Genomic DNA, 18,290 nt, shown 5'->3' on the forward strand with positions numbered 1-18,290 from the left:
TTTTTATAAACTTCTTAAACTAAACTAACAAAAGAAACATCAAACCTTAAAACCCTGCAAATAGCCTCTAACTGAATCTGCTACTGGAGATTCCCAGGTCACTCGAACAATACTAGCCCCTTGGAAATTTACTTTGACATTTCGAGGAGCTTCAGTTGGAGCTAATTAATAAAAGAAAATATTTTTTTTAAGCATAATTAAAAAAAACACTAAATTTTTAAATGTTTAATAAAAAAAAATTTTTTAATAAAGAATAAGAATAAAAAACTTTTGAGCAAACTTAATTTTTTAATAATTTTAACAATAATTTTAATAATAAACACACAATACTGAGCTAATAATACCAGCGTTATATTTGAGAGTATTCTTATTACTTTTTAGTTTTATTAGAGGCATCAATAAATTTAACTGGTTTTTAGTTTTATTAGAGGCATCAATAAATTTAACTGGTTTTTAGTTTTATTAGAGGCATCAATAAATTTAACTGGTTTTTAGTTTTATTAGAAGCATCAATAAATTTAACTGGTTTTTAGTTTTATTAGAAGCATCAATAAATTTAACTGGTTTTCAATCTCGTACATGCTCATCATATGGTCATCTTGAAAAAAAAACTTAGTGATAAATATTTTTTACTTGATAGAGTAATAGTATAACATATATGCCTGAGATTAATTCAGTTCCATGTTGACTTAACAATGTCAACATGGAACTGAATTAAAGATGCAGTTGTATCGAAACAAATTTTTGAAAAAAAAACTTGCTATTGATTCTTAATAAAAAATTCTTATGAAAACCTTAAATACATCTGCCAAAGTTTCTTCTCTTTTTTTATATTCATTACTCATGGTTTCATTTTCTATCACTATAAATCATTATATTCTTACTCATGGTTACATTTTCTATCACTATAAATCTTTTATTTATTCTTGTGTACTGTTGTCATATTTGGGTGGTTTTTCTAATGAGGCTCTTTCTATTTTAGACATTAAATTATAAACTTATTTGGACCTGCTCTAGCTGATAAGCGTAAATCTATCCTAAGGTATCCTAATCTATCATAAAGTTGGACCTCCTTCTTTTTTCTACAACTAATACCATGATCGCCGCTAAAGCAAGCTATCATCACCTGTTAAAGCAAAACACCTTGCTAAAGCAAGCTATCATCACCATTAATCAAAACTCAATCTTACGTGACTTGCCATTCACTAAAGTTCCATCCTTTTACTGTAACTGTTTTCTTCATACCTGAAAAAGTTTAATTTGTCTAGTTTTTATTTCGGAACATCTGTAGTTTGGAATTCTCTCCTTTCCTCATGTTTCCTCACTCATACAATTTACAGTTTTTCAAGTATTTAAGCTAAGCTCTCTTTTTTGTTTTTTTTGTTATTTAACTTCTTTCTCTCTTCTTTGGGTTCTGTTAACTCCCGATATATTTTGTGATTGCTTGCAGCCTTGTCGGGAGTGAATTTCCTAAAATAATTTATTAATTAATTTGAAGAAGTTTAAAGAGTCTGTATTATCAAGTTAAAAACTTATTATTCAGATTAATTGAAGTTAAGCTGATTACAACTTATTAAAACTTCATTTGACGATTTGTCCATAAATTTGACAAAAGTAACTCGGATGAGATTGAAAAGTTCAGACAGTTAAATTAAATCAAATCTAAAAAAATTTAACTTAAGTTTAAAAAAAGTTTTTGTATTTTTCTCCAATAAAAACATAGCAAATGCTAACTTTGTATTGTACTGTATATATGGTTTCAAAGCCTCTCTTTATTGTGTTTGCTATTTTCTAATTCCTGATACCATTCGCTGTATAAGTCTTTTATTTGTCCTTGTATGGAATACTGTTGTCATATTTAAGCTTGTTCTAATAATGAGATTATGTTATGATTAATGTGGGGGAAAATTGGATCTTGGTCAAGAAGAGTAAGTCAAAATAAGATCTCATCTTGATAGATAGAGTCACATGTATGTGACTCTGATTCATCAATTGATTCAGAATCTAAAACATTTTATCTTACGCATTGAAAGGTTTGTATCTATAAAGCCAAAGATAATTTTAGTTATATGATTGCTGTATCTTCGAAGCATTTTATATATATAATTAAATAAAAAATTCTACTATGGATGTAACTCTTAATTTTAAATTCACTTAACCACAATATTTTAAGAGAGTAGACATTTTTTTCTTTGTTTCGAAATATTTTGATATATAATTTATGCAATGTTATCTATAATTTATGCAATAATGATGTTTTGCATTCTTTGTTCATGTTTATGTTTGGTAGTTTAGTATTATGTTATAATAATATAAACATTTATGTCTTGGAATTTTATAAAAATACTTGTTCAGACTTTTTTATCATAAACAGCTTTTTTATGGGAGCAATTTAATAAGAACGATTCACCTAAAGTATTACGCATTACTGATGTTCATTCTGTTCTTAATTTTAAATTATTTTTTGCTTATTATGCTGTTTTTTGTTACTGTGAGCAGATTTCTAATATTAAGTGAATTTGAATTACTTTACTTTTTCATCTGGTTTTTGCAAATCTTGTTTTTAAGTTGTTTTACTAGTAAATATATATAAATATATTTTATATTTATATATTTAATATTAAATATTTATAAACATATATAAATATATATATATATATATATATATATATATATATATATATATATATATTTATTTATTTGAAAAAATGAAAGAATTAATTGATCATTAATAAAAGTTTTTATATTAAGCAAAGAAAACTAAATAAGAGAAAAAATATATATATATATATATATTTTGATTAATTAGTTTTATAAAAATAGTTTAATAAAAAATAAAATTTTTACAATTTTTATTCCTTTTTTTTTTTCTTGCTTTATAGAAAGACTTTTATTAATGATCAATAAATACTTTTGCTAAACATTTAAAATGTGACAACACTGGTTTTTCCACTGAGGTCTTCATATATATATATATATATATATATATATATATATATATATATATATATATATATATATATATATATATATATATATATATATATATATATATATATATATATATATATATATATGTATATGTATATATATATACACACTCACACATACAGAGCTTGAAATAACAAACTTTTTTTGTTCCGGACAATTTGTTCAATAAATTAAATTAAAGTGCGATTAAACGACATTCCTGACTATGCATAAAATGTTTTATTTTTACAACTTGACCACGCAATTTGTTTTGACAAATCAAGGCATTTTAAAATGCGCTGAAAATAAAACAAAAATTTGTAAGATAAATTATCTATAGAAATAAAAATCTTAAAGAAAAAGAAAAAATCTAAGCTCAAAAAACTAAAATTTGAAAAGGAAAATATATTTATATTATGTCTTTTAAAATTTACTATGCTATGCAAAATGCTTTGTAAATGATTAAATACATAAATTACTATGTAAATATATTAAATATATAAACTATGTAATTATTAAATACATAATTAAATATATAATAAAAATAAAAAATTACTAAATAGATAAAATACAATGTAAATATATTAAATACATAAATTATTAAGTTTACTTATTACTTTGTTGAATAAAGTAACAAAATAATTAAAATATTTACAATAAACCCATTTTATTTAAATGATCAAAGAATATTATATGTAATAACATTTATATAAATATGTATTTTTTTATAAATCTTTTCAAACTTTGGATTAATTTTAAAAACACTTTAAATAGCAAAAATTTTTAGCGCGATAACAAAGGTTATGTAACAACTCAAATTTAATTGTGTAATAAAAAGTACTTTTAATAAGCATTAAAATAACTGCAATGTTAAAATTTTTATAAAATAAATTTAAAAGCTAAAATATTTGTTTGAAATTTATAAAAACCATCAGACCAAAATAAAGTAAATACTAAACTATAAATTTAAATTAATAACTAATCGCTAAGTTTTAATATAAATGATAAAAACCAGGCTACATAATCCAAAAAAAATGTAATGTCTTGGCACCTTTTAAAAAATTACTTAACTCAAAAAAAAGATGTCTTTTATTATCATAGCCATGTGTTCAACTTCAATTTGTTTTTTTAATATAAAAATAAAAAGTTCAAAAAATAAAGTTTACAATACTGAATTTATTAATAATTTTGGAACAACTGTATGTATATATATATATATATATATATATATATATATATATATATATATATATATATATATATATATATATATATATATATATATATATATATATATATATATATATATATATACACACACACATATATATATATATATATATATATATATATATATATATATATATATATATATATATATATATATATATATATATATATATACACATATACACACACATATGTTCATGCATCCCATGAAGGTTCATGACCATAAACATATTGTCTTGCATTTCAACCTGTTCAAAACATCGTTGCAATTAATTTTTTGAGAGAACATCTTTCTTTTTTTTAAATTTATCTAAATCCATATAGCAAAAAGTGAAAAAATTGTAACTTATTTAACATTTGTTAATAAACATTTTTTTTAGTAGTTATTTTTTAGTAGGACTAAATAAAATCTTTTTATGAATTAAAATATCTAATTCATTTCAAATAAACTAAGACTTGTAAAGAATTGGAACAACAAAAATTTATGTTTAACTAATCCAAAATTTTACCAGCTTCTCCTGTTCTCCATTGATACACTGGTGTCCAAACTCCAATATTTTGATCAGTAAATGCACCAATCCTTACATCATATGCTTGGAACACTTTGAGATTAGTTAACTTGAAAGAAAGTTGTGAACTACTTACACTCATCTTTTTCTCATCATCAATTCCACCAACCTCTTTGAATTCTACTCTATAACCACGTAATTCTTGCAATGAAGTTGATGAAATTGGCGGCTTATTAAAGCAACAAAAATAAAGATATAAAGTCAATATAAAAAAAAAAAGACCAAGATATAAAAACTTTTTGTTAATAATATAGATTTCATAAATAATACCTCCCAAGCAAATTCAAGAGAAGTTGATGTCTTTCTCGTCACATAAACTTTGGTAGGACCACCTAATGTATCTGGACAAAAAATAATAACATAACTAAATATAAACAAATGGAGAAAAATAAACAAATATTTATAATTATTTTCAAAAGAACACAAATAAAGCTATATTTGTATATTGTATACACATATATAAATTATACATGCACATACACATTTATCAATTATACATGCACAAAAGCACACATAAACTAATAATTTAGGATTTTTTTTTTTTACTTAGCTTCATTATTAAAATTTATATATATTATAATATTTTTTTCTTGTTTTTTAAAAATTTATAACTTTTTTACTTTTATTCTATTTTATTCTACATTATTCTAAATTTCTATATTTCAGTATTTTAAAAATTCTATATTATTCTAAATTTATATATAGCTTATTTAAATAACTGTTTATTATCATTAAAAAAATTATTAATAAAACACAGTAAAACACAAAAAATACCTACCAGGATTTTTCGTTACTTGCTGTTTTGTAACATCACTCCAAGGACTATCACCAATATCATTAATAGCCTTGACACGAAATTGGTAAGTACTTGCTGGAAATAATTTAGTTACTTCAGCTTCATGCATTGATGCAGGCAAATTAATAGTTGGTGGGATTCCAAATTGAAATGTTTTCCAAACACCATAATCTTTAATATATTGAAGATTGTATGCTCTTATTGGTGAATTTCCATCAAATCGTGGTAACCAACTGACTACAATTGACTCAGCGCGTACGTTAGTATCTGGTATAGGAAGGATAACAGGGCTGTCAGGAGCAACTAAATTATAAAAATATTTAAATGAACAAAAAATTCATCTAGTTAATAATTAAAATTGCATATTTTGTATCTACATATTTTGTGTCAACTGTAAAATTATTGTGATTGGATTTTATTCATTAAATTCCTAAAACTTTGATGCAGTGTATAAATATAATACATTAGAACACACTAAAATCATTAGAAGGCATAGAAATGGCAATGATAAATACTTGATAATGTAATCAACTAAATGTGCCAAGCATCCAACAATAAATTAACCATATAATTTGACAATCAAATCAGCATTGTGTAATAGTATACTATAAAAGTTACACAACTTTTTCATGCTCTCATTAGTAAATGTGTTATTAGTGCCAAAAAAATAAAGCAGTGTTTAATATTTTACTATGGTCTGTTTACCATGGTTAATAATTATACAATTGTTGTTTTTGAACTTTGTGAAGCTAACCAGCAGCGTTTAAGATTGTCATTCTGTACATATCAGGGACTGTACTTTGTGCTTCTAACGCTTTACTATGGAATTAGTTAATAGATATACAGCTGTTGATTTTGAACTTTTAACAAAAGTTTGTGCATCATGAAAATGATAAAAGTTTTATTTTCATCTTCAAAATAAAACTAACTATTAGTTATTTTTTACTTTGTTCATTTTTGCAAGGAAAAGTTTGACTGCTAGTAAATCATGGAATTGTTTTTATTGCAAGCCACTCAACTGCTTTTCAAACTGTTTGTTTAGTGAACTCAGAAGAAGCTATTAAATTTTTTAAGAGAAAAAGCTTAGCAAAAAACAAAACAAAATTTTTATATAAATTATACAAAGAGGTATTTGTCTGCGCTATCACTTCTGATGGTACCCTCACTTTGAACTTTGCCTGCTCTGCTAGTGTAAAACTGCTACCTGCAAAGATCCTTCTAAGATGCTTCATATATATTTCATATTTGTCTAAAATCATTTTCAGTGCCTGGATTTTGTCGGCAAAACAGCATGTTCCTAATTAATAAGGTATAAAAACTACAAGGACGTAATTAGAATTAGTATTTTAAAAAAAAGGACAGAGAAATTTTTAGAAACATCTCTGCCATTTTTTTCAGGAGAGGTAATAGGATCACATTTATGTATGAGAGATGAAATGTTAGATTTTCCTTTATTAATGACATTATTTAAATTCTTTAAAACCTAATATCTAAGAATTAATAAAAGATTTTGAAAATAATGAATCTTACAGCCACGGCCAAAAAAGTAAAGACGCTCAAAAATTTTATTTAAAATAGGCATACAACACTAATAAAAGCGTTGATGGATAAAAAAAAAACAATTTAATACTTTGTGGCAGCACTCTTATGTTTAAGCACCAGTTTTAATCTATTCCGCATGGAGTCTACTAGTTTTTTACATAATTCAACAGTTATTTCAGTGCACCAAACTCGTTTCAGCCAATATATGAGATCCTGCATGTTCGATGGAGCATGGATTACCACTTTTCTCTTCATGATACACCAAAGATTCTAAATTGGATTTAAGTCAGGAGAGTTTCCAGGTCAGTCTAGAAGCTTCATTTTGTTTTTCTTTAGCTAGATGGCTATGACTTAGGCGGTATGACATGGAGCCGAGTCCTGCTGGAACGTATTACACTTCTATATGGCCATGATGGGTTTCAGCTTGTTTTCCAAGATTGCCTTATACTTGGCTGCATTCACAGTTTCCTCTTTTGAAATGATATGTATGCTGACACAGCCAGCATCAGATATACATCCCCAAACTATGATTTTTAGTGGATGTTTCATGGTTGGCACGGTGTATATGGTTCGTACCTTGCACTGGATAGATGTCTAACTCCGGTAACCCAAACACTAAACTAGCAAAACATCGATTCGTCACTGAAGAGTACTTTTCCCCACTGGGCAGATGTCCAATGTAAGTGCTTCTTGCAAAACAGCACTTGTTTCTTTGTCTGGACATCATTTAGCAATGGTTTCTTTGCGGGTGTTCTTCGACATAGCTGGAAGTCATCCACGAGTTGTCAACAAATGGTATGAGCACTAACTGCAATAGGCAGGGATGCAGCAATTTCGGATGACACAGCAAATGGGTTAGAAACAATTGCTCATTTAATGGCATTGTCATTGCATCGGCTGGTCTTCATGTACCTTCCTGAGCTTTTTTTGCGGTTGCTATTACTTGTTTCTCTGAAACTCTTTACAATACAACCAACTGTAGATTTCTGAACATCTATTTTCTCAGCAATATTCTGATATGACATGCCAGCATTTGCATAGGCAATAACAACAGATGCTTTCCTTGGAGTAATGTCTTTTGTTTTACCCATTTAAATGTGAATAAACTAATAAACAATAATACTGACTATAGAGTTCAATAGAATATATAATAAGTCATTAACACAAAAAATGATAAAAAGTAAAAATATGAGTGAAAATAAATATGATATAAATGCTTGGAAACAGTAGACCAGTGACTTACACATAATAATAATTAATTTACCAAGGTCTAAAATAGGTAGAATAACAAAAGAATAAGACAAAACTATAAAAAAAAGTTTTTTTTGTTGTCTCTACTTTTTTGGTCATGACTGCAGTCAAGTAATACTATAATTGATTTCTTGCAATAATAAAAAAACAAAAAATGTAAAAGAGCATCATTAAAAAAATCACAAAAAAAGTCTTAAAGACGTAAATAAACTCAAATAAAAAAGTAAAAAATCAAGAGGAAGTGCAACAATAGGATGAATCACACAATAGAATGAATCACAACATAGATAAAGCACAAGAGAAAAGCTTTAATGAAATCATAGTTTGACACATCTTACATATCTAAAGGAGAACAAAGAGAAACTGAGCACAAGCTTAGGATCAGAGACAAGAAACAAATCAAAGTTAGTAATTAGGTCTGTCAGGAAGCACTGAAAAGGTGTGCTCGGAAGCATTAAGAGCATTCAAACCCAATTTTACAACAAACTCTTGAACTGATATGTAAGTGTATGCTCAGACTAAGCATGTGAGTATGTCTTTCAGAATAAACATGTGAGTATGTCTATGTGTCTTTACAAATCAAAGGTCTTTACAGCCATCAGCACTAAGATACCAAGCTATAACAGCTAAACTTAAATTAGTCCCACAAAGAGGAAATAAGTCTGATGAATTTTGTAAAAAGTAAGATTCCATCAGGGACATCTTCTATGCGCAACATGGGTCTGATAACGCTATGATGTTTTACAGCTGTTGACAGAATTAGCCTCTCTGAAAGCTACTACAGAGTTCAGGTAACCTTGAAACTTTCTGTTTACATCTAAAACTGATGAAAACCTATTACTAAAAGTTATTAAAATATAACATTCTTATCATTTAAATTGTTCTTATTATGTTTCATCATCATCATCATCATCATCATCATCATCATCATCATCATCATCATCATCATCATCATCATCATCATCATCATCATCATCATCATCATCATCATCATCATCATCATCATCATCATCATCATCATCATCATCATCATCATCATCATCATCAACATCATTACCATCACCAACTAATAAGGGACCAGAGCTGATATTAGACCGGGGCCGTGTTTGATAAACCATAGCCGGGGCTGGGGTTATGGCTAGGGCTGTCTTAATCTTGACGAACCTTATAAATGAAATAAATATTTCATCTTGGATTTATTTTGGATTGTGTTATAAATATATATATATATATATATATATATATATATATATATATATATATATATATATATATATATATATATATATATATATATATAAATATATACATGTATATATTTTTTTTTTTTTTTAAACATCTTCGCTTCCAACAAGGCTTCAAGCAGCCACTAATTAAAGTTGGAAGTTACTGCAAGAGAAAAGATGAAGATTGTAGAGCAAGATAACGATTGACGGACGACTTAAAAGATTGCAAATTATATGAATCAGGAAAGCAAGATGAAGGAAGCGAATTCCAAAGAAATGATGTTTGAGGAAAAAAACTAGACGAATAAGCGTTTTTGGAGCACTTAGGAACAGTCACAGAAAAAGGATGACACTTAATTGAATGACGAGTAATATTAGGGTGGTCCAAATTTTACACATTGTTTAAAATGCACACCCCACAACCCTAAATGTTTTCTATATAATAAAATAATACTGGAATTAAAAAACTTTTGAAAAAAAAAAATATTTTTAGGGGTAGCTAAAGTCTCTTAGACATCAGACAAAAAAAAAAGTTCTTTTAAAGTATATCATGTTGGTTCTCAAAAAAAAGCAAAATTTTTATAAAAATTTCTAAAATAGTTATTATTTTATAAAAAACAATAGAATATAAAAATATAACAAAATTTTTTTGTAAAAATATGAATTTTTTATTTTTAGTTAAAAATGTCATTTTCTTGACAGTGAAATCTAAAATAATAAATACTAACAAAAAGAGTGGCATAAGTTAAAGCAGTAAAAACAAGATTTTAAATTTTTAACTGTGTAAAAATAAGAAACTAACACAAATGCAACAATTAAAAAACAATTTGTTTTTCAAAAAAGGAAAGCACGCCAATTGTAAAAAATCATAAAAAATGCAACTGATCAATAGCTCAATAATAATTAACAAACAAAATAAAAATAAACAAACAAAAAAATAAAAACTAACATCTTTCAGATGTAATAAGCACTTTTTCAATTGCTGGTTCACCCCATCCAACAGCTGTTCTAGCTTTGATTTCAAAAATATAGTATGAATTGTAAACAAGCCCACTAATCTGAGCTGTTCTTGGTGGTAGTTCCTTATCTCTTTGATAAGTAATCCATTTATTTTCATCTGCATTTTGACAATACCTAACTTCATAAGCAATAATAACTCCATTAGGGCGTAAAGGTTCTTCCCATGTTAACTGAGCATAGCTGTAAGTAACCACTGGAAATCGGACATCATGTGGTTTTCCTGGAACTAAACATAAACTTATATAAATATACATATATACATACATATATATATATAAGTATATATATATATATAAGTATATATATATATATATATATATATATATATATATATATATATATATATATATATATATATATATATATATATATATATATATTTATATACATACATATAAATATATATATCAGGCCTTGTTACGAGATTTCGCTGCGTAGCGAAAACGCGTAGCGAAAACTCATCAAATATATTTTGCATCGTTAGAAGTTATATTGCGTCACTCGCGTCTTTTTAAGTACCGCATTGTAATTAAAGTTATTTTATTAACACGTTAAAAATCATACAAACAGTTTGTTTTTTTCTCACTATAACAAAAGTTACAAATAAAATCTAAGTTCTCATTTAAAAAATCATTTTTATTTTTTTTTTCAAATATGAACTAAGTTTTATTTTGAAAATAATATTTTTTTCATGAAACGTAAAACAATGTTTGTTTATTTTCTTATGATTTTACAGTTGGTTTTTGGTTATTTTATTAACTGTTAATAAATTTTTTCTTATTTAATATGTGAACTCATTTTAAAGTTTTTAAACAAGAAAGAGTTTTTTTTTGTTGTTTATCAGTTACTGATAACATATTTGTGATCATAATTTATTTTCATAAATTAAACGAACGTCATTAAAACTTTACGTTATTGAATTAACAATAAACAAAATATCTTATTAATAAAATATTTACATCAAAATAAATCGTGCATTTTTTAAAATATTATGACTAAAAATAAATTTTATATTTAAAAGAAACTTATATATTTAATTCCTTAAGATAAAACTTAAAACACTTAGTTTTTTTTAACTAATTTTTAACAACAACAAAAAAATTATTTAACAAAACTGTTTCTTTAACAAAAAATCTATTAGTTTACAATTGTGGTTAAATGCTTTTACTTATGACTTTATTTCTTCTAAAAAAACGTCACGTTAACGACAATCAAAAGATAATTTAAATATTCTAAAAGATATAAGTTTTTGCGTAGCGCAAAACTGCTGAACGCGTAGGCAAATCGCCTTTTCGCAAGCAAAATGTGAGCTGCGTAACGCTTCTTAACAAGGCCTGATATATATATATAAATGATATATATATATATATTTATATAGATAAATATATATATATATATATATATATATATATATATATATATATATATATATATATATATATATATATATATATATATATATATATATATATATCATTTATACAACACTTGCTAACTCTGTAACTTGAATATAAAATTGCGCTCATCTGATGAAAACTAGGAGGGAGAAAACTATTAGTTATTTTTTGATTTGCAGCAAGTTTAATATTGTTGAAAAAAATATTTATGTAACTATTATGCAGATAGTTTTAAAGTTTTTTTAAATAAAGTAAATCATACTTTAATTCATCTTTCTATTGAGTTTGAAGTAATCCATGGTTTAATTCTCTTAGTTAAGATTACTTGGCTTTTTTAGCACTGCATACTTGTCTCGAAGAGAGTTAAGTTAATTAAAAAGAAGAATCTTCGTATGATTAGCATTTAAAACTTTGATGACTTTCTAGTTTATTTCAAATGATCCTTATCTTTATTTTTTATCTTTAAACTTTTTAAATTTTTTATTTTTAAGTTTTTTGAAATTTCTAAAAAAATATTGCTTTTACAAGAATTAATTTTTCCTTTTTTTAAAATGTGAATAAATTGAATGGTTTCTTTGAAAAACAACATAAGTCAAAATACTAAATTTTGGTAAATTAAAAAAAAACATCCATTTCTGTAGATTTGTATTTAAATAACATATTTTAATTCGAGTTTTTAGTGAAACAAACTTCAATATTTTAGGTTTCAAGTGAAACAAACTTCAATATTTTATGCTTAGGTGATTGATTTAGATGTTTGAATATCTATGACTTAAGTTGTTTTTAAAATATATATCAAATAATTTAGAAAAAATATGAAAAAAAAATCTACTTTTTTTTTTCATTTATTAAACAAATAATAACTATTAGAAAACCTCACACAAAAAAACGTCTAAACAAAATTAATATGAGATATTGCACATTAAAGTAAAAAAACAAACAAATTATAGAACAAAAAAATACAAATTTGTATTTTTTTGTAAATAAGTAATTATATTTATATAATATCATATTCATAATCAAAATCATTTGTTTGTCATGCATAAATTTTATTAAAAAAAAGTTACAATATTTTCAAGAGGCAGGTAAGGCTTAAATTTTAAATATCTTTAAGTATTTTTTTAATAATTGGGATACACCCATGTGGATAACACATTTAGCACAGATCCTGATAATGCCTACCTAGCTCACCCAAGAACGCCACTTATACGGAAAGATAGCGTACACATCAAGGTACCCTGTGATGCAAATTTTGAAATTTTTTAATTTTGTCCGCGGTAAAAAATTTATATTGAATGTTCAAATTGAGTAAAATTTTGACTTCATAGAAAAATCATGTGGAAATTTGGTTCTACCATCTTGCTGCTTGATGTTTGGTTTACAGTTTTAAAAAGTTTCTTTAATCTGTTATTTGATAGGCCCATATTTAATTGTACATTTACAGGGGCTATAGTGGTCAATTTTGGAGCGCTTGATGGTGGCTGAGCACTACTTTGAACTAAAACCAAAACATACATATTTTATAGTTACAATAAACTTTGTTTATAAGCAAAGTTTCTGGTGGCTATTTTGTTAAGCTTGGAATTGATGGTGGCAAAAATTTTCTCAGGTTTTGCCTAAGCATTGTCAATGCTGTGTTACGAGATGAAAGCAGCTCACCACGACAACAACAACTTCTGGTAAGGACTGGTAAAGACACTGGAGTCAAGAGACAAATTCTTGTTGGGGTATCAGAAGATTTGCCAGAAACACACTACAATATTGAACAAATCTGGTAACTTATTAATGCAAATGGAGTTAAACTAATTTTGGCTTGTGATATGAAAGTTGCAAATATATTTGTGGTCTTCAAACCCATTCAAGTACACACCCTTGCACATGGTGTGATGTCAAATCCAAGTGTCTTGCCAAATCTGGAAAATTGCGAACACTGGGCTCAATCAATTAAAGCCTCGAGTCTTTTCAGCAATCTGGTGGGGTTGTTGCTAATGCAAAGCTGTTCAGCAATGTCATTCGAAAGCCAATCATCTGCAGGCCTGTCAATGTTCTGATTTTGGAAATCATTCCACCGATGGAATTGCATCTCCTCTTAGGAGTTACCAACCATCTTTTCAAGATCCTTAAAACTGCTTGGATAAAAGTTGTTAAGCCCTCCACATTCAACTGAGCCCATATCATGGGGGCCAGTTTGAGGGAAATGAATGCAGGAAACTTTTAATAATGTGGAGGTGCTGCAGCAACTTGCTGGTACAAACATGGTTCCCAACATTTTGTGCATAATTGAAGCATTCAAAAGCTTCAATTTAGTTGTGAAGGCTTGCTTTGGATATATCCTTCAGCCAGATTTCACTGAAAAAATTGAAAATTTCGAAAGGTGTTACTAAATGATAACTAGTGCAAGTGTAACACCTAAAATTCATGCTGACTTCTACCACATCAAGGATTTCATCAGTCACAAAGAATCCCCCTTGGGGGCCTATAGTGAACAAACTGTCATAACTTCTCATCAAAATTTTTATCAACATTGGTTGAGGTATAAGCAAAACAATAATCATCCAGAGTACAAAGAAAGATTGTTGTGCTGCATAACTAATCTAAACAGTAAGCATCTTTAAAGAACTGCTAAAATAATTTGAGTTATTAGAGATAGTCCAGCTGAAATTCATAGCATACAGTTTATTATAAACATTTTCATCATCTTTAAAAATAGTATTATAGAGTATTTGTATAAAGTGAGTACATTGAGATATTTTTTTAATAAATATTTTGTGGAGAAAATCAAAAAACAAATCTTAAAATGTAATCTGATACTATTTTATGGTAATACAATATAAAAAATCAGGTTTAAATCGTTATTTTTTCACTTAATTTTGAAAGTAAATGTATTTAAGATGGTTTCAAGAGTCAATACAAAAAAATTTAAGAGATCTGCTTTTTTGTTTGTTTTATAAAGTGGTAGTCATTTGACCAGGTTTTGCACTTTTTTTAGCATTTTGGATGTAGTTTATACTTTAGGAAATGTTGGTATGTTCACGCTATGCATTCATGGCTAGGGGGCCATGGCCTACCCACTTTTTTTTTAGAGGACCTTTTGTTTGAGAAATGTAGGCTCCTTTTTTTAGAAATGTTGTTTTTTATTTAGAAATAGAAGAGTTGCCCCCCCCCCCCCACTTTGAAAGCCATGTTGGCGGATTCAAACCACACTTTAAGTAGCAAATCAACATTTTGGCTGATAAAATGAAAATGGTACATGTACCAATAAAATATTTATAATAAAAATTGTTGGTATTACATAGTAATACCAACAATTTTGAGGTATAAGTAGCAAAAAACTGACAAAATTTAAACTAAAACTGCCAAATTCTAATGCCTAATCCTAAAAAAAATCCTAAACCAGTCTGAAATTTTGTCAAGAGTTTGGTGTGGCTATAGGCTACATTTGCACCAACTTTTATCAAATTATATAGAGTGGTTCATATTCTACAAGTGTTTTTATTGGCGCACTATGAAGTCAAAATTCTACTCAATTTGAACATACAAATTACATTTTTTTCCGCAGACAAAATTAAAAGATTTTAAAATTTGCATCACAGGGTACCTTGATGTGTACGCTATCTTTCCGTATAAGTGGCGTTCTTGGGTCAACTAGGTTGGCATTATCAGGATCCGTGCTTACCGTGATAAGTTAAAGTTAACAGAAGTATTAAGGGTGTTTTATTAGAATTCATTAAAATAAATGCGTCTTCCTCCAGACCTTCTATGAATATTTTAGCCGTAAAAAGTCCCTTGTTTTCTTTCGAATGAAAATAATAGATAAATTGATTATAAATAAATAAATAAATTTTGAAACTAACTTTCATACCCTTAGGGACATTTTTTTCTGGCAGTTTCTTCTGACATGTTTTTTTTGTTGTAAAATAATCACCACCATTGTTTATAATCAACTACATCCTAAGATTTGGGCAAATAAAATTTTTTATCATAATAAGAATTTTCTGCAACATTCTGTATGGTGTAAATGCAATTTTAACTTTCTCTTCATTTCTCAAAATTTTTATCACAAGACACAAAAGAATGTCCTTTGATAAAAAAAATACTAAAAAAATACTGATACGCCATTTTAAGTCTTCCTGATCCTACTAAAGAATTTACCAACCTAATAGAACCCCACAACCATTCGAAAAAATATACAAACTCTTAGAATTTTACAAGAACATATGTAAATATTTCATGATGAAGAAACAAATCTCATTAGGGCTTTTTGTTTCAACTCCTTTGTGATATACAAAGAATGTGGTCTCTTAAATTGTGAATACAAAAAACACAAACAGTCAGTTTTTAATAAAGTAAATTGTTTCTTGTAAGGGAATAACTGGTGATTGTAGATTTTATCTATCATTTTTAGATCATATTGCACCAGCCTCTTTATTTTCTTAGGAAAGATTTGTAATTTTTTTTAGTTTCGAATAAAATTTTGACACGTCTCAAATTAACCATTTTTTATGCAGCATGTACTAGTTTGTCTGAGTCATTTAAGGCTTTACTTAAAATTTTTTTTTAAATTATCTACTTTTAATTCTTTGCATGTGCAACTCACATCAACCTGTGGTCGTTAAAAAAAAAAGAGAAAAATGTTCATAGAAGATTTTTATATAAAACTTATAGCTAATATAAATATCTGGATGACGCTTTGGAAACAGCTGTACAATACCAAAAAGCGTTTCACTTAAATAATGATATTCTACACTACTAGCTGGAGCGGCTTTATCACAATAATCTTTTGGTACTTTTCATTCATTCAGCAGGCTATCTTTTGTCTTATATTTAACTTCTAATTTATTACATCTTTGTCATGCATTGCTACAGTTCACCAACTCCTAACAAGATTCTTTAAAATATAGTATAATATATCACACCAGTATATAGTATAATATTTTATATTATTACCAACAGTATTAGTTGCAGTTGTCACAAACATGAAAACATATGAGAATTAATGTTTCAAATTTTACACTATACCTATAGGTTATTAATACATAATATAAAAATATACAAAATACAAAAAGAAAACAAAAATAAAAGTAAGAAAAACAACCTCCTTCCAATGTTCGTACAGTTACAGGGTTTCCTCTAAAGTTTCCTCCAACTCTAGTGTATGCCATTAGATATACTTCATAGTCAACAAACCCAACTAACTTGTTAATGGTACCACGCATAGTGAGGTTACCTGGGAAGTCTTTAAAAAGCTCTGTATCTGGTAGGTTTTTGATTGAGTAAAAGGCCTGAAAAAGCCAAGTAGTTAAAGCTTTAATTTTAAGACACAATTTATAAATCTAATTATAAAAGTATTTAGGTTGAATAGATAATGTATTAGCAGCAGTAGAAGACATTTCAACCAATCTCACTATACATGTAGCAATGGTATTTTAAAAAAATGTTTATGCGTATAAAAAAAATAAAATAATGCAGATAATTAAATAAAAATTAAACGCAAAATTATATAAATACATACATATAAATGTGTATATATATATATATATATATATATATATATATATATATATATATATATATATTGGGGGGGTTCAAAAATTAGTTCATGGAAAAGTTTTCACTAACAAATAGGCAATTTTTTGCAGACTATAATAAAGAAATAAAAAACTGCTTTTCATTTTTTTTTAATCATTTTTTTACCTTGCGCTGGCCTCATAAAATTTTCAAAAAAAATTTACTTTTATAAATTGCGTAATATACCGGGAAAAAACCTTTCTCAACCCTATTTTGGTTATTTCAATTTATTTATATTTTCTCATTATTAGGAATAACTAATAAGGATTGGAAGGGATTTAGCAGTATTAGCAAGAAAACAGAAATGTGTCTAACAAGAAAAAATAAGGTTACATCATAATTAATGATGTAATCATGTTTTTTCCTATTAAACACGTTTTCGTTTTCTTGCTAATAATAATAAAATCTTGAAGTCATAAAAAAATTAAAAATAGATTTGTTTAGTAATAATAGAAGATTTGTAGAGAGTTTTTTAGTTGTAGAGTTGTAAGTTTAGTTAGTTGCAAAAATTTTAATATAAAAATAATAATATTTAATATAAAAAGCCAAATTTTTTTCTGTGATTTAGCTACTTAGTAATTTTCTTTGTATAGCTGTTATAGTATTTTTAAAAACTTTTTTGAATCAAATGGCAATTATGTAAAATATTTAATGTAAATCATTTAAATTATTAATAGAATTAAAAAATGAGTACAAGAAAGAGAGAATTAGAGCCTGTTGA

General features: G+C 26.5%; 1 protein-coding gene across 1 annotated transcript in view; it reads right to left on the reverse strand.

Annotated features, from left to right (window-relative positions):
- LOC101235934 (protein sidekick-1) overlaps positions 1-18,290 on the reverse strand; it is a 101,170-nt gene that overhangs the window by 14,921 nt on the left and 67,959 nt on the right. Inside the window, exons 23-28 of the mRNA XM_065802679.1 lie at positions 17,097-17,283; positions 10,534-10,830; positions 5,548-5,868; positions 5,040-5,110; positions 4,710-4,938; positions 46-161 (exon numbers count right to left, since the gene is read on the reverse strand). Coding sequence (XP_065658751.1) covers positions 46-161; positions 4,710-4,938; positions 5,040-5,110; positions 5,548-5,868; positions 10,534-10,830; positions 17,097-17,283 — 1,221 coding nt within the window. The remainder of the gene's footprint in view (positions 1-45; positions 162-4,709; positions 4,939-5,039; positions 5,111-5,547; positions 5,869-10,533; positions 10,831-17,096; positions 17,284-18,290) is intronic.

This window comes from Hydra vulgaris, chromosome 08 (genome assembly GCF_038396675.1).
Source record: "Hydra vulgaris chromosome 08, alternate assembly HydraT2T_AEP".
Classification (NCBI taxonomy): Eukaryota; Metazoa; Cnidaria; class Hydrozoa; order Anthoathecata; family Hydridae; genus Hydra; species Hydra vulgaris.